This window comes from Puma concolor, chromosome A3 (genome assembly GCF_028749965.1).
Source record: "Puma concolor isolate L17-30 chromosome A3, mPumCon1.1.hap2, whole genome shotgun sequence".
Lineage (NCBI taxonomy): Eukaryota > Metazoa > Chordata > Mammalia > Carnivora > Felidae > Puma > Puma concolor.
In genome coordinates, this window is record NC_141669.1 from 136937700 (window position 1) to 136960346 (window position 22647).

At 55.3% G+C, this 22647-nt stretch overlaps 2 protein-coding genes and 1 long non-coding RNA gene across 7 annotated transcripts in view; 2 read left to right on the forward strand and 1 right to left on the reverse strand.

Annotated features, from left to right (window-relative positions):
- The window catches only part of LOC147582848 (uncharacterized), a 30349-nt gene extending 17957 nt beyond the window's left edge, over positions 1-12392 (reverse strand). For both annotated transcript variants that reach the window (XR_015249571.1, XR_015249570.1), the window contains exons 1-4: positions 12031-12392; positions 10271-10451; positions 5864-5946; positions 3399-3474 (exon numbers count right to left, since the gene is read on the reverse strand). This is a non-coding gene — a long non-coding RNA (uncharacterized LOC147582848). The remainder of the gene's footprint in view (positions 1-3398; positions 3475-5863; positions 5947-10270; positions 10452-12030) is intronic.
- The window catches only part of LOC112869430 (neuroendocrine secretory protein 55), a 53956-nt gene continuing 32146 nt past the window's right edge, over positions 838-22647 (forward strand). The window contains 2 exon segments of the mRNA XM_086702594.1: positions 838-2291; positions 2294-2503. Of these exon segments, the coding sequence (XP_086558720.1) occupies positions 1716-2291; positions 2294-2461 (744 nt within the window). The 5' untranslated portion in view covers positions 838-1715 and the 3' untranslated portion in view covers positions 2462-2503.
- The window catches only part of GNAS (GNAS complex locus), a 55174-nt gene continuing 47345 nt past the window's right edge, over positions 14819-22647 (forward strand). For all 4 annotated transcript variants that reach the window (XM_086702586.1, XM_086702585.1, XM_086702587.1 and 1 more), the window contains exon 1: positions 14819-16679. In XM_086702586.1, the coding sequence (XP_086558712.1) occupies positions 14834-16679 (1846 nt within the window). In that variant the 5' untranslated portion in view covers positions 14819-14833. The remainder of the gene's footprint in view (positions 16680-22647) is intronic.

Genomic DNA, 22647 nt, shown 5'->3' on the forward strand with positions numbered 1-22647 from the left:
ACACCACTGTGGTCCACACCTCACCAGGGAAGCCATTGTGCACAACCCAGAAGAAGCGGTCGGATCACAGAGGGAACTCAAAAGCTTCCGGAGGACCATCCTTTCCTGAGCAAAGATATAGTAACTCCAAGGATCCCCCTTCAGGAGGACGCATTTGATTTTGCAGGGCTGAGAAAGAGATGTATTCATTTCCTCCAACCTTTTAGCCTTCGGGGTTCAACAGGGTCTGGGGTGGGTAGCCACCACCCAGCCCCAAGACTCTGATTACCCAATAGTTTTCTCCTGCAGAACCCGAGCTGGATCAAGCATTGGTGGGCAAGGAGGGATTCTGAGTCGTTTAACATTCTGATTACCAGCAGATTAGTCCTAACTAGCCTTTCCTTAATTAATGTAAGTTTTCGTTTTTCTTTCTTTCTTTTTTTTTTTTTTAACTCCAGCACCTGGAGCAGAGCCTGGAGCATGCTAGGCAGTCAATAAATATTCGCCGAATGAATTAGCTTTGTTGAAAACCTATCTCTGTATGAAACGAAAGAGCTTTAAGGGGTACCCCATGAGATCTGCTTGATAGCTGACCAGCCTGCAGCGCCCCACAGGGGCAGAGAACTGACTAGACCTGCTGAATATCAGCTCAGAACGACTTCTCTTAACTAGTGGTTCCAGCTAATTAAAGTCTGTCTTCCAGCACCCGATCTCAGCCAGAGCTCATGGCGGTCCACTGATGGGTTTGTGGACTTGCAACCCATCACCCCGCCTGTGGGGGCCCTTCCTTGGAAAGATGCTTGTTTGTCCATGGGGTAATTAACCAGTTGAGACGGGGGGGGGGGGGGGGGGGGGTGAGTATTTTTCCCAAACGCTCTTAATTACAGTCTCTGTAACAGATCCGCCAAAGGTGGTTTCCTGATTAATGACTGCCTGAGGTTACCATCCTCAAACTATTAAGCCCTTGGAAATCGCCTGTGGCTGGATCATTAATACCCACGCATAGACCCTCATTTCATTCCGCGGAGTATCTGCAACTTAGCGGTCTGGTTTTCAGCTTTATTTTACCGAGGATGCTGGAGCCGAGGAGGGGTATGGACCCCTCGGAGAAGCCATACCCACCCTAACCTGTGGCTAGCTCGCTCACTCGTTTTGCTCCTTGGCACCCGCCAGGGCCCCCGCCCCTCGCTTCGCCCCAATCCTTCCAAACAAGGTTCCCTCCTGCCACCTGCCGGCCCACTAGGGTCTGCGCCACGGGCTCGGCGCCACAGCGCAGCTCGCGGGGAGGCGCCCCCGCCTCCTTACTGCACATGCCCGGCTGAAGTCCGGGCGCGCAACTTTGCAGAACCTCTCCGCCGCGTCCCTCCCCGCCTCAGTCTCCTCATTCCTCTCCCAGGCGAGAGGACCAGCGGAGGCACCTCTCCCGGGTCTTAGACCGCAGAGTCTGAGACTTAGAGAGAGGAGCCTGGGAGGAGACAGACTCTCTCTTCCCCCTTTTCCCATCCCTTCTTCTTGCTCAGAGAGGCGAGCGGAGGCGCGGAGCTTTAGAAAGTTGAGTGGTCAGGAAGGTAGGTGCTTCCCTTTTCCCCCCTCACACCGAGGTGGGGCTGGGACCTCCGGACCCAGCTTCTCACCTCGTGGGGTGCACCTTTTTCGGCTCCAGCAGCCGATGCGCATCGGAGCCGCTCTCTGCAGAGCCAGAGGGCGGGTGGGCTTCTCGGTGTGCGCCTAAGAGAATGGATCGTAGGTCCCGGGCTCAGCAGTGGCGCCGAGCTCGCCACAACTACAACGATCTGTGCCCACCTATCGGCCGCCGGGCAGCCACCGCGCTCCTCTGGCTCTCCTGCTCCATCGCGCTCCTCCGCGCCCTTGCCACCTCCAACGCCCGCGCCCAGCAGCGCGCGGCCGCCCAGCAGCGCCGGAGCTTCCTTAACGCCCACCACCGCTCCGGCGCCCAGGTGTTCCCCGAGCCCCCCGAATCTGACCACGAGCACGAGGAGGCAGACCTCGAGCTGTCCCTCCCCGAGTGCCTAGAGTACGAGGAAGAGTTTGACTACGAATCCGAGAGCGAGACCGAGACCGAGTCTGAAATCGAATCCGAGACCGACTTCGAGACCGAGCCTGAGACCGCCCCCGCCACTGAGCCCGAGACCGAGCCCGAGGACGAGCGCGGCCCCGTGGTGCCCAAGCACACCACCTTCGGCCAATCTCTCACCGAGCGTCTGCACGCTCTGAGATTGCGGAGCCCCGACGCCTCCCCGAGTCGCGCGCAGCCCAGCACTCAGGAGCCCCAGAACCCCAGGCAGGGGGAGGAGCCGAGCCCGAGCCCGAGGACAAGGATCCGAGGGACCCCGAGGAGTCCGAGGAGCCAAAGGAGGAGAAGAAGCAGCAGCGCCGCTGCAAGCCGAAGAAGCCCACCCGCCGCGACCCATCCCCGGAGTCCCCTTCCAAAAGGGGACCCATCCCCATCCGGCGTCACTAATGGAGGACGCCGTCCAGATTCTCCTTGTTTTCTTTGACTCAGGTTAGTTGCCCACCGCTAAACTGGGGAAGCCTGGGGTCGGTGTGGGAGCCCGCGGGAGGAGAGGAGGGAGAAGGAGAGGCAGGTTAGGAGAAAGGTGGGAAGATAGCAGGCTCAGCTAGCCAGCCCGGGAGGTGGGTGGGGGTGCCGCCGGCAGGCTGGGAAAGGCTCCCCTGGGCGCCGGGACGGCGCCGGGGGCGCCCAGGTGGCCAAAGGCTTGTTGCACGACGGTGCGCTCCTGGCGCCGGGCTGGAGACAGCCTGAGGTCTCCGAGCTGGTGTCCAGGATGCGCACCCAGAATCCCGGGCGCGCCCCAGGTTTCCAGCTGCACACCGAAAAGGCACGGGTAAGTCACTTGTTTCATGCGCTCTTTTCCCCCCTCTTAAACACTGGCCTCAAACCGGTTGGCCTTGGCAGGCGCCCGAAACGTGGTTCGGAGGTGCGCGCGCCAACTTTCACCGTGCGAGAGCTGCCGCGCTGTAGCGACACTGTTGCAAGGTGCGAAAAGTAATCACACCGGGATTGGGCGAGAACTCCGGAGACTGCCGGCGCCGGGAAAAGTCGCGCGCGGCGCTTTAAGACACTCCGAGCCTGGAGCCCAGGTCCCAGCGCTGCCAATTTGGAGCCGCGGGACCTCGGCGCCAGTGCTCCCCGCGGCTGTGCGCTAGTCCTGGCCGCCACCACCCCTCTCCGGGCGCTCACGGGGCGGGAGTCCGCTGCAAAGAGCGTGCGCACCTGCCCGCGCGCTCCAGAGCCGACCTCCTCGGACCGCCCGCGGTTCCCCACGAATCACGCGTACTTGGAGGGCTGGCAGAGAAGGTACGGGAGTCTTAGGGGGTGCCCCTACCGGCTACCAGGGTTAGTGGCGCGGGCTTGGTCACGTCGGGGCATCGCTAACCTTTTGGCGCAGCTGATCTGGCGGCGGGGCCGGGTGCAGCCTGGCTGGAGAGGTCTGGGGCTGTTTGCGCACGGACCTGGGGACAGAAGAGAGGGGCTAAGAGGCCCGCGAGGCGGTGCCGAGCGGAAAGGTAAAGCGGCACAAGGAACGGGGCTGGAGAGGGGATCGCGTCTTTCATCGGGGCACCCTACAATGCGTCCCCAAAGAGCACAGCACTACCGCGCCGGGGAAAGGTGTTGGATCCGATCCGACGCAAGTCCTTCGGGGATCGGTCAAGAGGGGGGCAGGGGCCGGGGGCGGCTTCGGCAGCCTCGGGGAGGGGAGGCGGCGCACCAGCCATTTTCGGCTCGGGTGGAGCTAAGTTCGGAATCCGTAACCTGGAGGTGAAACCGCCCTGGTGTCCGAGCACAAAAACGGCTGCAATCCGGTAACGCATCTTCGGTGCGTAAAGTGTGTCATCTTCGGTGCGTAAAGTGTGTCTTACCTGCCAATCCTGGAGGAAAAGACTGACAAATGAAATGTATTTTACAAAACCTCACCCGGTATGGAAATTGATGTTTTCTTGGTGTGCGCGTGCGTCTCGCTTTGCGCGGGTTTGGGCTAGTCTGCGGAGAATGATTTGGGGGGAGGGGGGAGTGAACCGTTTTTAGGCTGGAAAGGAAAAGATCAGTCGGGTTCTTAAACTCCTAGGGGAAGGATGAGGCCGGAAGGAACACACTTTTCTTGGTCCTCCTTCCAGGTCTCTTCTCTGGGAAAGGCGTCGCGGCGCCCCAGAACTTAGTTATGCTGGCTGCTGGATGCCTGTGTGTCTTCACTAGTATGGACCGGAGGGCGGTTTGGTAGCAGGGGGCTTCCCTGGGCCGCGGGGAGGGGTCAGAAGTCGGGAGGCTGCCGAGGTGGCGCAGCAGGGCCAGGCGCGCGCTGCCTTTGGCTTACCAGTGTGAAATTGCCTAAGTGAGATGGAGCTCTCCGAAGTTGAAATTTCTACTTCAGGTCACCAGTGGGCATATGGCTCCTTTCTGTGGCATTACGTGTTATTTTTTTCCTGTGGTAACGTCTTAGCAGCCTGCGTTCACCAAGTACGACGTCTTTGGTGAATCTGCACAAGAAGCCAGGGTTTGCTTGGCTGGTTTTGGTGTGCTTTTCCGTGCGGGAGCTGTCTTCCCAAGACCGGGTAGTGGGGGGGGGGGGGGGGGTCCGCTCGGCCTGCAGAGCTAGGTTTTTCATTGGAGGAATTAGCATGTTGCCGTGTCGCAGGGAGAATACACGAGGTTTTTAGGAAGTCCTCAGTGCCCAAGCCCACAACGTTCACCTCGGTCTTGGTCTGTTTTTGAACAAAAGCCTGGATGTTGAGACACTTGCTTTCTTTCCTGTCGGCAATACACATCAAGCTCGTTATTGGGGGGTGGAAGTCCCCGTCTAGGAACACACAGAGAGTCTGCCCTCTTTCATAAAGTGCCTCCGGTTGTGAAACCCTGTGACCCACCCACACGCCCCTCCCCCACTCAGCTCCCTTCCCCCACCCTTCACCCCTCCCAACCTCCCCCACCCTCCACCCCTCCAGCCCTGTGTCAGGGTGGAACAGCCATCAGAGATGATCCAGAACAGCTGAGAAATATGCCAGACCCCCCCCCCCCCGCCCCGCCCCTGAGGAAGTGCCCTGGACCCCCCCCAAGGAAGAGATTTTGCCCTACAGACACTTCAAACTCTCTAACTACCTGAGACACTGGGGCTCCACTACCTTTTTCTTTTCCCCAGAGGCATTTCTGGCAAGTTCTCCCAAGCATTCCCGACTCACTAGGCTCCAAATTGGCCCTTTGTCTCACCCAGTAGAACTGGGGTTAGCATTTGAATGGGCTCACTTGGCTCTTTCAGTTTAGGTGGGGTGTGTCTGGTGAGGAAATTCGCTCAAAACAAAACCCCTGCTAGTTGACCCCGTAAGTGAATTACTAGTCAGTTGTAGTTATTTCTCGGGATGGGGGGAGGGGAGGAGGAGAATAAAGCTATTTAAATGTGATGGTCTGCTCTGGCATTAGGATTTTCCTTTGCTCCGTGAATCATTTACTTAATAGAAATTTGCTTTTTCTTGGACAGAGGTCCTCTTAAAACTCAACTTTCTGAGTTGGAAAATTAAGAGCAGTGTTCACATGCTGTGTGCTGTCCAGCCATCTGGCCCAGGTTGAACTCGAAAGTTTGGCAAACAAAACTTTTCGTTTATGTTTATCAGAATTCAAGAACCGGGAAGTGTAAAGTTTGGAATTGTTTTAAGAGGATGTTTCTTTAATGCACTCGAAGCTGGTTTTCGCCCCCTGGAACTGCTTACAGCCGTTTCACTCTTTAGCCCTCACTTCTAGCAGCTGGGATGGAAGATTTCATGAGGAAGCTGAAACTTCCATGTGGGTAAGAATGAGGTCTTTTTTTTTTTTTTTTTTTTAAATAATCTGAATGGAGTTTACTTAATTTACCTGTGTTATCGCCGCTCTTCCTGCAGACGGAAGCTATTGAGAGGAAACTGAGCAGAAACCATGGTGTAGGGGAAAGCATGTATCTGTAACAACAACAAAAAACAAATTACTAAAATCAAATTAAGCTTCCAGAGGTGAGACGCCGGCTCAAGTGCTGCCCTGCTCTTAGAAATTGCCCAGCAAGAGGGATCAGGCTCTCACATTATATCTTTAATCCCCCTGTTCCAGAATGAGGGATGGGACACCTTGCCCTCCCTTCGGGGTTTTGACATTCATGACCATTTCCTGAATCTTGCTGCCCCACGAGTGGACAGCAGGACCTGTAAGCCCCAAGGACCTCTAGGCCTGGGCCAGCCCCAGCACCTCACTGCCTCAGTTTCCTCACACGGACAATAGAAGGAACTGAATGAGATGTTCACAGTATCCCCTTCAGCTCCAAATGCGTGCAGGCCGATAAAGCCCAGGCTTGCCCAGTCTCACTCCATCCGTGACTTTAACGCTAACAGAGCCAAAAAAAAAAAAAGTTGTTCAAGGGTGACCAAATAAAAAGCACCAGTTGTGAAGGAATCTGTTTTGCGTTGTTCTCATTTTGATGTTATCCGATCTGTTTTTGAATGGGTGGCAAAAAAAAGGTTAACGAGGCAAGTTAGGGAATACAGAATCCCACTGGGTCCTGTCACTAGCCTGAGGGGGAAAAATGGCCATCCTTCGGAGCAGATCTTTAAGTGCCTGCTTGGTCCCCTCACCTGCTCTCCCCGATCTTCGATCTTCGTGTGTGAAAACAAGCTTTTCCGAGTGGGAGCAGGGGGCCTGAAGCCAGCGTTACTGCAGCCTGGAGATGATGCTACCTGCTCTGGGAGAGAGCGGTCTGACAGCAATGACTCGTGTCAAGTGACCACGAGCGCTTGAATGTATTATTCAGTCACTCGTAAGTGTCCTGATTAGGCCAGACCTGCCAACGCAGCTCCGAGGCTGCAGCTAGTTAGGATAAACCCATTTCCTTAGCTCCTGTGTTTGTTTTTATTATCCTTCCCTCCCAAGAGCTTTTTCAGACTTTTTTTTTCCTTAATTGCTTCTCTCCCATGAAATTTTAATACCATAGTTATAGAAATGTACTGTATATCTGTTTCTATACCGCAGGACCTTGTAATGGCTAAGATTTTTTTTTTTTTTTTGCACTTCCCCCTAAACGAATTTTCCTCCATGGCAAATGCACGGGCTAGCGGAGCAAATGGAGTTAAAAAGAAAAAAAAAAAAAAAAAAAGTAATGGTTGAACATCCCAGTTTTGGTGTTTTTTTGTTTTTTTGTGTGTTTTTTTTGGCTGCACATTACAAGGCTCCATATAAGAGAAATCTTACTAATGTTTGGTTTTCCCTTTTTAAAAAAATCTCACATCTCCCCCCCCCCCCCCCCGAACCCCTGGTACCTATCCTGGTGCTGGTGCCCAGTCGATTCTCATAGCAGAGAAGCCAGAATAAACAGCCTAGTGACTTAGTTCTCCCAAGGCCAAGAGTCTGCAGTGCAGGGCCCCTGTCACCTGTTGACAACGCTCAGCCAGTAAAGGCAGGGCATCCAAGATCCAAGAGGAGCTGGCGCCACAGCCCCCGCCTGCCAGCAGACCCCCCCACTGCAAGGTAGAATTGGGGGGGGCCGCTCTCCTGGCTTTGCATGTGGACACGGCCTATTTTTATTCTATGAGCTTATTTTAGGGTAGGCACACTGCAAAGTAACGGGGTGGGGGGGGGTGGTCAGCGTGCACAGAAGGTAGTGGTGCCTGTTAACGTGCGGGAAGGTTTGAGCACAACAAAGGGAAAGGAAGGTGTTGGGGGATCACGGAAAACACTGGAAGGTAGTGGGAGACGCAAACAGTAGGGAAGGAACAGAAGAGAAGATTTGGAGACAGGAATCACAAAGCCCGTCCGTGTTAGAGCTATAAAGACCAGCACGCACAAATAAGGGGAGATTCAGGGACAAAGAGATTCAGGGGCAACTCCGTGGCCATATTCAAAACTCTGGTGGCAGCAGAGGCAGCGTCAGGAACAGCATTTTTAATAGGCATAGCGGTGGAGGGCCACCCTGGGGCTCGCAGCTTAGGTACCCTCAAGGTCACCTCTCCCTGGAGGGTCTCTACGGTCTCAATTCCATAGGTACAGGGGAGTTTTTGTACACGTGCCTCAGGGGCTTCAACCAAAATGAAAGATTTACAACCTAGGAAATGTCGTTTTATAGCTCAAGTCCTAAATCTTGGATCTCAGTTCAGGGAGAGGCCCCGAGTCTCACACTGGCCAAGGACGGCGGCCAGCTGAAGACAAGTTTCTCCTCCCCCAGGCGAGAGCCGGTTGCTGAATACTCTGGCTTACGTTGCTGTCTCCATTAGAGTTCAAGAGGAGAATGCACCCTGGGAAATTGAGGCTCTGCGCTAACATGAGACCCACCACTCCCCTTAAATGCAGGTTACGGTGCCCAGATGCTCCCAGAGTGCCTGGAAGTTCCGCCATGATTTCCCGGAATTTTAAACAGAGCTCCCGCTAAAGCCAGATTTATCTTCTGGGATTCCCTCTTGCCCTTCTAGTCCCCACTTTTACCCCTTTCTTAGTCCCCTTCCCGGGGCACTGTTCATCTTTTCTCCCCTCCACATTCTCTGCTGCATCATCAGCTAGCCTGGAGAAGGAATCCACGGCCCAGTTCAAGCGACTGTCGAGAATGTGCGGGCCCACCGCGCTAGCACAGGCCGTCAGAGGACGGCCATGTGCCTGGCCGCAGCAGAAATGGGTAACCCTTCCAGGTCGAGGGCTGCTGAGTTTAGCTAGCGAGCTGAATGAAGGGGTCTGAATTCCTGGGAGGAGACCCTCCGCCCCTGGGGCTGCAGCACGGGGTTTGTTAATCTGAGCAGATCAAGTGTCTCCCTAAGTCTGGTTCCGGCCCATCTGTAATCTCAGCCGTGCACCTGCCCCTGACCTCCATCTGAGGCGTTTTCTCTCCGGCTGGCATTTGCCTGAAACAGCCTGGTCACGCAGACCCTTCTGCAGACAGGAGGCTGCTGCCTCCACCGGCCGAGGCTGGCAGAGGAGATGCTAGAACGGAGAGAGATGAGCACGGCAGGCCTTAACTGAACGGTGATTAACCGAACAGCTTCAAAGTCTTCTCGCACTCAGAAAACACTGGTCACCGGGAGGTGGAAAAACAGAACAGTTGCCGGAATCCTCTTGCCCGGGTTCTCTCTCCTTTTGGCTTTGGCTTTTTCCTCCCAGCTGGTGAAAAGATTCTCCTTTTCTGCCTTCCAAAGAAATCCACGGACAGACAGCAATGACGGGAGTGGTCTGCAGAGTGCTCTTCTGCAGACGGCCCCCACCCCAAACGCTAGGCTAGGAGGAAATACCACTGCCAAAAAAAAAGATCATTTTGCCTGGTTTCTGCTCCTTTCCCTCTCGACCACCTCCTCGTCTGCCTGCTTTGCTTTCTCTTTCTTGGATACGGGGATGAAATGAGAACGCTGACAGGCAGCTACTTAAACTTTGGATGTGCCTTGTGCTTTTGGCAACGAGTAAGAATCCCCGAATGTAAGCGTACTAACGGCCATTTGCGGAGTGTGACGTGTGCTGGTGCAGGTGTCAATAGAGCAGGAAGATGGGAGTTTGGGAAGCCCAGGGTGCCACACGGGGTCACCGAGGCAGGGGGCCATGTCCCTACAGATGGTGACGGTGCTGTTCAGAGAGCCAAGAGTGAAGAAATACCTTCTTTCCACTGGGGGTTACTCGCTTACAAAGAGCCGAGCCTACCTGAGGGACCTGTGCCTTTTGGTGAACGGGCGGACTTTCCTCAGAGATGCGGGTTAACTGAAACATAAGCAGTGTTTCCTCTCTTGACTCGTGGAGTGTAGACAACCTATATTCTTTTTAAGTAGCAGTTTTAAGGATCTTTTTAAGGATACGCGGTTTCCCACAGACCTTCACCTGGACTTGACAGCCCGCCCTCTCCTTCTCTGATGGATACACCCGTCTCACTGCACGCCTTTGCTCCCGCTCGCTCCCTGTGGGGACAGGGCCCAGACCCTGGCACACAGATTTTGCCCTTGACCCCGGCACCCCCTTCTCTCGGGCACCCTGTGACTAGCCTATCTTGCCTTCCTCTTCGTCATCGGCGTGAACTCATTCACTGACCTTCCTTCCTTGTTCCTGCTTATTCCTACCAGATACAGACCCCTTTCTCTGATAGAAATCCATCCAGAATCGGCAGTGTGGCCTAGGCTACCCACTACCACCTGTCACTGGCCAATCTGCATCCAGGGCCAGGCCCCATTTCTGTCTTGAGGCAGAAAGCTCACCAGTCTAGAGTATGCTCACCAGAGAGCACCTCCCCCCACCCGCCCCCAGTCAACCCACCAGCTAATCGCCCCCAGCTCTTACCATAGCGGGGTCCTCAGGTCCCCGTGGCCAGGCCCGCCAGCTGCCGTTCACGTTGGCCAGCTCCTCAAACATCTGGACGCACTTCTGAGGCGTCTCAAGTCCCACTGCTGATCTGTGATGCTTTCAGCTTTGAACCCCCTCACGTGAGTGATGTGAGGTTTCAGATTCTGGTGGCCAGTCCCTACGGAAGAAAAAAAAAAAATAGTAAGAGTAGACGATAGGGAGCATTGCAGTTAAACAGCGTAATGTTTTCTCCCTGGTCCTAATTTACCTTTCAATTACAATGATTCCGACTCCAATCTGAGGGTCCTTTCTCAGCCTACAGCAGTGGTTTCATCCGGGGGCGATATTTTGCCTCCCAGAGGACATTTGGCAAAATCTAACAGATTTTTGGTTGCTACAACTAAGGGGCTGCTACTGGCATCTAGTGGGTAGAGGCCAGGGATGCTGCTAACACCCTACAGTGCCCAGGACAGTCCTCAGCAGAGAATGATCTGGCCCCGATGTCTACAGCACAGAGGCTAAGAAACCACAATCCTGACTAGGTACGTGGCGCTTCTTAGATCCTCCCCTCCCGTGTACTCCCGCCAGTCCTTCCTAGCCCACCGCTCTCTCCTGAGGCAGCTTTTCTTCTCCTCTAGTGCGCTAAGTGCTCCAGATTCTGTCACCAGATATATTCCTCCCCTTGAGGGTGGTATCTGACCCACTGATTCCATATCCTATAAGGACGGTTGTCACTTTGAACTTGAGGTCTCGCGCTTCCTTCGAAACTTCAGGCCCACGCTCTTAATTAACAGGCCGTGAAAAACTCCACTGCGACTCCCATCCTTCCTTCACCTCTGCCAAGTCCAAACCCAAATTGGCTCCGCCACCATGCCACCCCTCCCCAAGATCCTCCCCACTTCCCTGTGTCACCTGTGTCCCACCATCCAGGCGCCACACTTTGGCTTCTCCACCTTTTGTGCCTTGGGAGCACAGGAGATGCTCGAGGGCCCTTTGGGATCCCTCTCGAGTCCCCTCATTCAGCCTTCCTGCTTCCTTCACTGCACGTGGGTCTCCCCACCTTAAAGGTCAAGGCCAGCTACGGCGTCCTTTGTTCGCTCCGGTGGGACCATCCTCCACACTCCCTCCATCTTTACTAAAACTAAGCGCAAAGCCTCCCTTGCGGCACAATTAACATTCATCATGTCCATTTCCTACCAGAACAGCCTCAAGAGTGCTTGCCCTGAAACTTCCTGGTATCCTCAGAGAGATCTTACCTCATTCGTCCCTCTTTACTCCCACTGCGCCTCCAAGACTCTGCGCTGTGGCCTGTCCTCTTTACCCAGCTTCCCCCTTTTGCTCCTGGTGGGCCCACACCTATCATTCCACCCGCCCCTCCCCCCCCCCATTGGCAGCCAAGGGCCCTAGCCATCCACGGAGGCCCATTTGAAACGCCACTTTCCCCACCAACACTTTCGAGTCCCCCCCCCCCCCACCACCACCACCAGTAGAGGTCTTTCCTCTCATTTTTATGTTGCTTATCCTTTAGGATGGAGTGTTGGTATCTACCCGGCCTTTATCCCCTCAGTGTATGGGCTCCCCAGGCAAAGAACCAAAGACACCAAAGAGTGCTGAACAAAGGGGGTCCCAGACGCCCCTGAGGATGTCAAACAAAGAGACCCTGTACCCATTCCTTGATGAATAGTGTTTTGGGGAAGCAAGGCCCGGAACGAGGGCAATCCGTCCCTTTGGGGCTCCAAACCCCAATGTCTACTGACCTTCTACTTCGGCAGGGCGCAGCATCCCTGGGGCCTCAACTCCTTTTCCGTCTGGGACTGCTCCTCTGCATCGGGGCAGTGAGCCCTCTCCCTCCTCAGGGTCCTGGCCCTCTACCTCCAGGCCCTGGACATTTTCTTCCTTCTCGCCTGGTCTCAGCAGCGGTTCCCCCGGACGGGAGGGTTTGCCCACCGCCACCTGCGAGACCTAGGGTTGACCCCTGTCAGCCCCCAACCTTCCCTTCCAGCCTTTGTGACTTGTGGCATCAGGAAGAGTGACCCCACGGCGCCAGCCGGCCTCGAGGCGTCCCAGGCCTGGCCGCCATACGCCCGCCCACCAACCGCTTCCAACCACCCCAGCAGCACAACCTCTCAGGGCGTTCCAACGCGGCGCCCCCTATTGGACCTCCCATTCATATCCGGTTTCCGGCCGGACGCCCCCTGCTCATTCGCCAGGCAACCTTGATTGGCGTGACCCCAGCCCAATGGCTGACCCGGCACTGGGGTCGGAGGGGAGTGAGTGGACGGTCGCGACCCAGTTGGCCCATTCCGTTGGATGCTCAGAGGGTTGAGCCGTCGCTCACGGGGATAGTTGGACAAAGTTTGAGCCAAAGTTCAGTGTTGGCATTTCCAAGTGTGTAGACCCATGGAGCTGACTTGTCACGCCTTTGGGGGGCCCCACACGTTGCCCAGAGTCCGACTTGGTCAGCTTTCTCCCGCAGCACGGCCACGTGGGTGGCGGATGCGGGACAGTGGTGCACCGTGGCTGTGGTCCCATCGTTCTAAGAGGGATGCGTTGGACTTAACGAGATTGGACCGTGCGTGGTTCACCCGCCCGCGGCTCGTAGATACAGCCACCCAAGCGGTGTTCCCGCTCGCCGCCGCCCACCCCTCGTGAAACTCTTCCTGCCATCTCTCCCCCGCCCGCACGCCAGGCGACCACCTGCCTCATGCCCAGCTGCCTTGCACCTAAAGGTAGCTGGCAGGTCCGTGTCACCCGCTGGCGAGACAGCCCTCATGCCCACGTCCCGGGTCGTACGTGACCCGCAAGCAGCAATTCCCGCCCGCCCCCCCCCCCGCCCCCCGCGACTCAAATCCTTCCTCAGACACCAGACCCTAGACCCAGAGCAGTGCGCGTGCACGCGCCAAGCCCACCCCGCCGGTGCGGGTATTTACCCCAGCCGGCTCCAAACCCACACGAGCTTCGGCGACAGGAGCGCAGCCAGGCGACCGCTACACTTGTGGCCGGGCTTAATGCCGCGCCTCTGGGGGCTCTAGCAGTGGAAAAGTAAAGCGACTGCCCTGGGATACCCATAGCGAAAGGAGAGGGGCCGGAGGGGGGCTGGCGAGGGGCTGGAGAGGAACTGGGGCGGCGGACCGACCGACCCTGCAGCCGGCGCCCGCGGCCGAGAGCGGCACATCACAGCCGCTGCTGCCGGCGCGGCACAGTGTGTATCTTTGGGTTCTGTGCGCACAGGGTTGTCCAGTCTCCGAGACCACGCTAAGCCAGCCGCAGGTCCCAACACAAATCCCGCTAACCCTTCCCCAGAACAGTAGGAGCCCCCGGAACTCTGAGGCCTGCACCGGATGGGGGTCTCCGCGTGTGTCCCGCGCCCACCCCCGCCCCCGTTCCGTGCCGCGGCAACTACCGCTTAGAGGGTCTCCGTGGTGCGCGCCCAAGACCCTCTTATTCCCCTGCATCATCGTCCAAATAATCGGGGGGAAAACCCTGCCTGCGCCACTCTAGACTACCGCAGGGACCCCCAGAGTGTGATGGGGATGGGGGACATTGAGTGTTTTTACAGGAGCCAGCCTGGGCAAACCGGCTAACAAACGCTGCCGAAGCGGTGGAAAGTACCCTAAGGCGTTTTAAAAACGAACTGTGGGCGCACACGCGGCAGCCCCTCGCCCCTCGCCTCTCTCCGCTCTGCCGGTGGGCTTACGACCACCTGTCGCATCCCCGCGCGCGCCTGCGCCCCCTTCCCACGCGCCCAAAGCCTTGTCCTCCGGACTTGGAGCTCAAGATTGGAGGCTGCCCAGGTCTGGGGGCTGCGGCTCAGGGGTTCAGGGGTATCCTGGGGTGATGAAACCCTCCTGCGGTTCCCCCCTCCCCCGAGGAGAGTCATTTGGGTCTGGGAGGGAGGGTTTTCAGCTCCTGCGCTCAAGCAGCCCGGGCCCACGTCTTGCGTCACGTGTCCCGCAACGCAGGAGAGCTCTCTCTCTCTCTGGCCAGGGGATAAGAGAGGAGAAAGACTCCAAATCAGTCAGGGAGAGGAGTGGAAGGAGCCAAAACATCCCTGCGAGGCCTGCGCTCATCGGCCCCCTTACCCAAAGTCCGGGGCTGCCGGCGCCAGGATCCGGCTCCCGGAGCTGCCTTGGCACCGGGGCCGGCGTCCTCTGGTGGCAGAGAGCGAGCACTACGAGCGATTTTCGGACCGAATCGGCACGCTCCTCAGATCCAAGCAGGCGGGGCTGGCCTGGAGCAGAGAGACAGAAAGAGAGAGAGAGAAAGAGAGAGAGAGGAGGGGACAAGGGCAGGCCAAGAGGGGCGCCGAGGGGCAGCCTGAGGGGATAAAAAGTGGCCAGGAAGGAGCCAAAACTGCACCGGCAACAATAGACTTGCTTCCGCTTTGGTCTTGGGTTTGAGACCCTCAAGCCCCAGACCTCAAGAGGGTTGGAAAGTGAGGTTGGAGAACTTTCTAGCTGATACTTTGAATTTTTTCGAAGATATTTTTTTCACCCTAGTTCGGCTGGGTGCTCCGTCTCACGGGGCCCCAAGTTTATTTTAAGAGTCCGCCACCGTGTTATGGGCGTGCGCAACTGCCTCGACGGCAATAATATGTCAGGACAACGCGATATCCCCCTTGAACTCGGGGAACAGCCCGAGCAACCACCTTTGGAGGCCCCAGGGGCAGCTGCCCCCAGTCCTGGGCCTGGCGCAGCCGAAGAGATGGAGACCGAACCGCCTCACAGCGAGCCCGTCCCCCTCGAGATTGAAGGCGAGGCCTGTGGACCCCCCGAGTTCTCCGGACCCAACTGCCAGGACCTGGGCCAGGCCATCGAGGAAACCAGAGCCCTCGGAGGCTACAGCCCACCTCCTGAGGAAGCCATGCCCTTCGAGGTCGAGCAGCCCAGCCCAGGAGGCTTCTGGCCTACCCTGGAGCAGCCCGGAGACGCCACTGGGGCCCAGGCAGGCCCTGAGGTCTTCAGCCCAACGGTCATGGAGCCCGGAGCCTTCGATGATGCCAGACCCGGCCTGGGAGGCTACAGCCCTCCACCTGAAGAAGCCATGCCCTTTGAGCTTGAGCAGCCTGCACAGGGAGGTTGCAGCCAGCCTCTCCTGCAGGTCTCAGACCTCGCTCCAGGAGGCCCAGGTGCAGGGGTCTTTAGCACTCCTCCCCAGGAGCCCGGAGCCCTCAAGCCTGCAACCACAGGCTTCAGAGGAGACTGTAGTCCTCCCCCTGAGGAGGCTATGCCATTTGAGTTTGATGGAGCAGCCTTTGGGGACGACAGCCCACCCCCCGGGCTCCCCCGAGCTATCCCACAAATCGACGGCGGCAGCATCGGCCAGCCCGCGGCAGTCGCGGTCCCGAGTGCGGTCCTCCTCGCTCCCGCCGCGAACGAGCCCCCCCTCTGGGTCCCCGGCGCCATCGGCAGCCCATCCCGAGAGGCTGTCAGATCTCCTCCACACTTCGCGGGCGACAGCCCCCCGATGGAGATCTCCGGACCCCCGCTCGAGATTGGCAGCGCCCCCGTTGGGGTCGACGACGCTCCCGTCAACATGGACAGCCCCCCAATCGCGCTTGACGGCCCGCCCATCGAGGTCTCCGGAGCCCCAGTTAAGAGAGAGCGAGCAGAGGGAGAGAGACCCCCAGTTGAGGGAGAAGCAGCCGAGATGGAAGGAGGCTCAGCCGCCGCCTCTGCTGCGGGGAGACGAAAAGTCCCCTCTCCCGGGGATGGAGCCCCAGCGGCCGGGGCCGCCCCTGCTTCTCCGGCCGCCGGGGCAGCCCCAGCCGCCCCTGCCGCTCCGGCCGCCGGGGCAGCCGCTGCCGCCCCTGCCGCTCCGGCCGCCGGGGCAGCTCCTGCCGCCCCTGCCGCTCCGGCCGCCGGGGCAGCTCCTGCCGCCCGGGCAGCCCCTGCCGCCCCTGCGTCTGGAGCCCGACCCAAGCTCCGCTTCCTCCGACCCCCCAGCCCCGAGATCCAGGCTGCCGATCCGCCTACTCCGCAGCCTACTCGCGCATTTGCCTGGCGGGGCAGGTCTGGCCGCGGCCGCGACCACGACGAGAGGTCGGTCAGCAGCGACGACGACCACAGCAGCGATGAATCCGACGATGGGACCTCCGGATGCCGCCGCTGGCTGCAGCCCCGGCGAAATCGCCGCCGCCGAAAGCCCCGGCGCAACTTGCTCCGCAAGTTCCTCATGCAGGCCTTCGGGGGCTGCTTCGGCCGATCCGAGAGCCCCCAGCCCAAAGCCGCCCCCAGCCCCAAGGTCAAGAAGATTCCCCTGGCGGAGAAGCGCAGACAGATGCGCAAGGAAGCCCTGGAGAAGCGCGCCCAGAAGCGCGCAGAGAAGAAACGCAGCCAGCTCATCGACAAACAACTCCAGGAAGAAAAGATGGGGTACATGTGTACGCACCGCCTGCTGCTTCTAGGTAATGCAGCGGACTCTGCCCGCGGGGAGCAGGGCTGCCCGGTGGGGCTCGGGGCCTGGCAGCGGGAGGAGGGGGGTGTCCAGGCCGAGGCGGGAAGAGACTGCTAGAAAGTTCCAGCGAGGGGCCCGAACTTTGCCCTGGGAGCGGGAGGGGGCCTCGGCTGGGTGTGGGTGGTCGAAGTATGTGCCCTCCAGGGAGAAAAGTGGTGCCGAGCAACACTGAGGGTCGTTTCCGGCTGGACAAGCCAGCGCCAGCGACCGTAAGATGCCGCCGAGTCCTGGGGTGGGGGCCGGCAAGGAAGGCGGGGGCTTCAGGTGAGCCAGGAACTGCCGGGGAGGGGCCCCGGGGTCCCCCGGGCTGAGCCGGTTTGGGGCCGCGGGTGGGGGGGGGCGGCTGGGGTCGTTGGGGAAAGGTGCGCCCCCGCCTCGCCTGGCCCTGCTGCTTGGACGCAGACAGCTTGTCGTTGGTGTCTGTTGGTGTCCATATTGTGTCCGCCTGTGCATGATATGCTCAAGTGTCCCCCAGTTCCCATCGCTGGCACCCCCAAATTACCCGCCGACCGTGTACTTGTACTGGGGAACGGGCTGTCTTGTGTTTTGCGCCATGGCGCGGGCAAAAACTTTCCGTGTTTGCACACACTCTGGAGGTACCTGAGCGCTGGCGCTCTGCGGCCGGCGGCGCGAAGAATGCGGAGGAGAAGGTGGTGGGGCATCTCGGGGAATGAGTTGGGCCCCTGGCGCGGGGGAGAGGGGGCCGCCTCTCGCCGGCCTCCATAACCTTTTTTCTGTGTGTCTTTCTCTCTTTTTTCCCTTTGCGCTAAGCGTTTCCTCACTTCTCATTCGTTCGCCAAACCCTCCCGCCTTTACGGTTGAAAAACCAGACACTCAGGTATCTGGGGCGTCGGGGGCGACACACATTAAGTTCGATATTCTGCACACATTCAGCTCACCCGGGGTGGGGGTGGGGGGATGGAGGGAGGAGGGGGAAGAAAAGAAACCAACCAACAAACAACAACCAAAACCCCCACTTAATCTGCTAAAGGCAGGTCTGGATCCAAACCTACACGGGGCTGGTTCCAAGAGGGTGGGCGTGGCTGTGTTTAAAAAATATGAAATGATTTTTTTTTTTCCTAGGGAAGAGTCCGAGGTAAGCCAATCATTTACGCTTTTACAAAGCACAGTAGGAGGGGCTTGGTTTAAAAAGAGTATTAGGCGTTGGGAGTGAAATGTTGTCTTGTCTCTGAAATGCAATTAAAATAAAAAAAAAATTGTTTTTAAACGCTTCGACTGTATTTTAAGCATGTGGACGAAGTGTGGTAAAAACTGTGAATATGACTTGTGAAATATGTAAATGTGAATCTTTCCAAGCAGCTTTAGCTGGGGGCAAAGAGGATCAAAGGTAACATCCTCTGCCAATGGACTTGGGATACCAAGAAATGTAAAAAGGTCTTGTGTTCTTTAAGCACATCGGGTATGTCCCGCCACCCTCCGCCTTCCTCTCCTTCTCTTCATCTTTGCCACCTCTCCGCGTCCCCTCCCCTCTCTAGGGCCCTCCCCCCCCTCCCCTCCCTCCCTCCCCTCTTCCAGCCTCACCTCAGCTCCCATCTGAGACATGGGCTTCTCGTGTCACACCGGTCATTAGAGCAGTCGTTAGCAGTGGTCTGCATGTGTGGCTTGAATGAAAATTTCCCAAGTGAAGCGCACAGTCTGAATTTCTTTATTGTGTTCTCTAAGACCTTTCAAGGGATTTGAAGATCACAATCTCTAAAGCCGTGCTCCATTTGTTTGTTACCTATCCTATAACGTGTGATGGTTTTTTAGTAATGACATCAGGCACGTGACTGTTTGCTTTTGTGACGCGTGTGCCTTTCACACATCACAGTTTTAAATGCAGTGGTCATTAGCTGTGCCCACCCAGGGATATCATGACATCATCATTTTCCCAAACACCAATAGAAGGGAAGCAGCTTTAAACGTGGGATGTCCCAACTCCGCTGAAGCCACACACAGAGCCCTTAAATGACAAGGCTCTGTGTTTCTGCGGACGACTGGTTTTGCCATCACAGTCTCATTGCAGTATTCCAAGCATAGCCCCGAGAAGCTGGCCTCTGGTGAGGAGGGGACACAAGGGGGTACAGACGGGAAGCCAGGTGACCGTGTCCACCTGACCCCTAGTTGGCGCGTCCCTGACACGCTGGGGCCTCAGTTGCCTTGTTTGTGCAGTGAAGCTTTCCCAGCAGACCTCCATGTGTGCAGACCCCTATTCTGGGGGCGGGGTGGGGGGTGGGGGTGTCAGCACAGTCCCCTCAAACCAGGACTGTTGGCTTCAACCACAGATTATGCAAATGCCAGTCCTGCCGCAAACCGTCCATGTCTGGGGCCAGGTCTTAAGAATATTAGAAGCTTAATTTGCTCACCCTTGTTTTGTATCCAGGGTGAAAAATTCACCTTAACGAAAAGAAATTTGCTGGGGTCATCCTACGATTGCCCTGACTCTGCTCTCAGGGTGCCACGGGTCCAGAAGCCCTGACCTCAGGCTACATCAGACATGAGCCTGAACTAGGCAGCCAGTGTCACCTGCTGCAGTAAATGCCATTTGTCCAACCAGGCTCATTTCCCGCCAGGCTTCATTCCGCCAAAGTGATGAGAGAGGTCCCCCATCTGGGTGAGGAGGAGGGTGGGGGAGGAAGGATGAGGACTTCCTTACCTTTAGGACAAGAGTTCTCACTAACAGTCAAATCCTAGCATCCTAACCTAAAACAAGACATCCATATAGTCCTGCCACTGAAAATGCAGGTCAAAAGACCATCCTTTGATATGGGTCCTGATTTGTGACGTGCTTAACAATTGTGTGTGTGTGTGTGTGTGTGTGTGTGTGTGTGTGTGTGTGTGTGTGTGTATAGATACCATTTCCATTTTTCCTGCCCAAACACTTTAACCACATTACAGGGAACTTTTTAGAGGAGATAGGTAGGTAGGTAGATCATCAATAACATGACTAGAATTCTAGAATATGTAAGAGAGGAAGCTTTTTTCTTATCTAACAGTATTCAGTAATAGATTATTTCCATGTTTTTGGAAACCCAACTTGGGTATGAATCCCCCATTTTTTAAGAATTGAGGGGCTTGTAGATGAGAATTTTGTAGTATCTGCTACGTTTATTAAAAGTGTTTGGGTAAATGCTGTATATAATAATGGCCATCCTGCCATGACACTTTATTTATACGGTGAATCTCAATTAATTGTATGATAATTTATGGCACCAGGTGCAACAAGGCTACATGGCGTCCCATCATGCAGGAGCACCTCCCCCCCACCCCCCCCCCAACCCCCCCCCGCCCCCAGCACATCCATTTTTCTGGATTCAGAATGCCTCCACTGAACTCTTTGGTGCAGTGGGAAGGACATAGCTTATCAGGCCACCAAATCTGTAGAATTGAGAGAGACTTTTACGATTTTCTCTGTCTCCCACTAGTATTTCATGCTTCTCAGAGGCCAAAATTCTTCCTTGCCTTTCAAAATCCAATTTCCCATAGACTTCTTGCAAAAAAAAAAAAAAAAAAAAAAAATAGTTTTCTATACAGGTAGGTTCCTCTTTATAATTTGCCCACATCATGTGTATCGTGGGAACCTGGAATCAGGCAAAGAAAAGTAGGGTTCCTGGGCCTTTTGCATACCCCCTCCTGACTTGAAACGATAGCCTCCCTGCCTTCAGGTATTAGTAAGCAGCAATAGTAACGATCACATAGCCATGATACCACCTTCTTTCTGTATTTTTAAAAACCTTTCATCTAAGTCACATTTGCCCTTTGAAACAGCCTTGGGCAATAAAAATGTGATAGGACCCCATTTCATAGGCAAATAAACCAAAAGCTCAGAGATTAAAATGTCAGGGACTTTTGCTCAAAGACTGCAAGGTAAGCGAAGGAATCAAAAGTTCCTAATTCGGATAAGACAGTGCTTAACGCAAGCTGTGGTCATAAGCGATAACATGCGTTGTGTAAATGTAAAGCATCATTGTTAAGAGTGCTGTGTGCTCTTCAAATCCCTTGTCAAACGACAGGTGCCTAGTAGGTCTGCTTTCTGAAGTGTAGCCAAGCCCGACAGATCCTGGGTTATAAATGTCCATTGAGTGTACGTGAACCGTGAGCTCCCCCATTTCTGAGATAACCTGTCATCGCTATGGTGATCTTTGGTTTCCACATTTGCTTTAACTCATCTGCCAACACTGCAGTCTTTGTTTGTTGGGCTTTTTTTTTTTTTTTTTTTTCTGTTTTCACTGCAGGTTTTCTTAGGAATCTTGTTTAAATCCTCTGTGGTTTCCTTCACTGGGGTCTAAAGCTTTCCTTCTTACTCAGAGTTCCAATAATATAATAAAACAACAACAGTAGATGTACTTTTATGCATAGGTGCCCTACATTTTTAGTGTTAGACTAACAGACTGTTTAAAATCATCTTGGCCTGGATCTAATAACCCTATTACAATAATTCTTGTTTAATAGTCTTCCTAGTGATTTTTTTTTTTTTTTTAAGTAGTCCTTACTTTTAGTTGGGGCTAATTCCTATTTAGCAAGAGTCAGTACATAGCCTTAGAATGATCACCTTTGACTTTTATGCAGGAATGCTGGTGTTAAGCAAAAAGTAAATAAATATATGTATACCTTTTTTAAGAGAAGGTAGCCTAATTGCCTAGATTTGAAACTTCTCATACTGTCATGCCTCTCCTTCTTTTCAGAGTCAGTTTTCCCACCAAATAAAACTGACCCTCACCCCCAGCAAAGCTGTGTCACTTCCAATGCCTGTACCTAAAGTAACTTTCAGGAGGTACGGAGACAGCCCTTCACTCAACAGAATTAAAGTTGGTTTCTACACTTGGTTTCTTTAACTGGTGGCAAAGGGGTTCTTTCCAGACCCACCTCGTGCCTCCTGGGGTTCCTGGTGGAATGTGAAATTAACATGCCATTTGTCCATTTCAAAGTCCCCTTTTGCAGGAAGATTAGGAATTTTCAAAATAGGAGGGGCAGGGCCAATTGGTAGGAGAGGGTCGCCCCCTACCAAGTGAAACAGTCAAGCCCCGGTCAGCCTCATTAACCCTCTCCAGCCCTGGTGGTCCCGCAGTAACAGGAACTCTGAGACCGTGGCCCTGCTGCGCTCTCCTTTAACAGACTTCATTGGGTTATACCAAAAGGGACTTTGTCCCATCAAGTTCCTATTCTGGCCTGTGGTCACCTTGGGCAGGAGACCCTGACCTCTTCAGGGAAGGAGACTCAGCCTGAGTCTGTCCCTCTTTGGAGAGATTCTCCTACCGGAGAATCAGCAAATCCTCAGTGGCCTTTCCCAAAATGAAGAGGAGAGGTGGGGTACCCCAGATACAAACTACCACGGAGGCCAGGGAGCCTCGGAATGAGGGAGGAGAGGGCCAGTGCCAGAAGCCGAGGAAGAGACGTTATTCTTCCTGGATTCTTCTAAAGAGAGGACCAGATACTACAAGTGAAGTTTTCCCTCTAGAAATTCTCAACCCAGTGCCACATGTAAGTGCCCAATAAATGGTAACCATTGTTTTTAGAAATTTACTTCTCAGACTTTTCTCTCCCTGCTCCAGGTAAGATTTTTTTGGGGGGAGGGGAGGGGGTTCTGTTTTCTATACTCCCCACGAGACGGCTACTTGTAAGTTCTAAAAGTACTAGACGCCCATTCTTTCTGTCTCTACCTTTCAGAGTACGCTCTTTGTCCACATTTTATAAGTAAAGGTCAACTCAAGCAGGAGACAGACGACACCTGCCAAATTTATGACTGCGTGAAGTCACTCTCAGGCGAGTGACCTGGCCAAAAGATGAGGGGAGATTTTTTTTTTTTTTTTTGCTTGTCCTGAAAAAGTTTCCCCCACCCCCCACCCCCCACCCTTCTCTTTTTATTATTTATATTATCCTCCTCTCTATAAACCAACTCCAGACTGTGGTTGAACCCA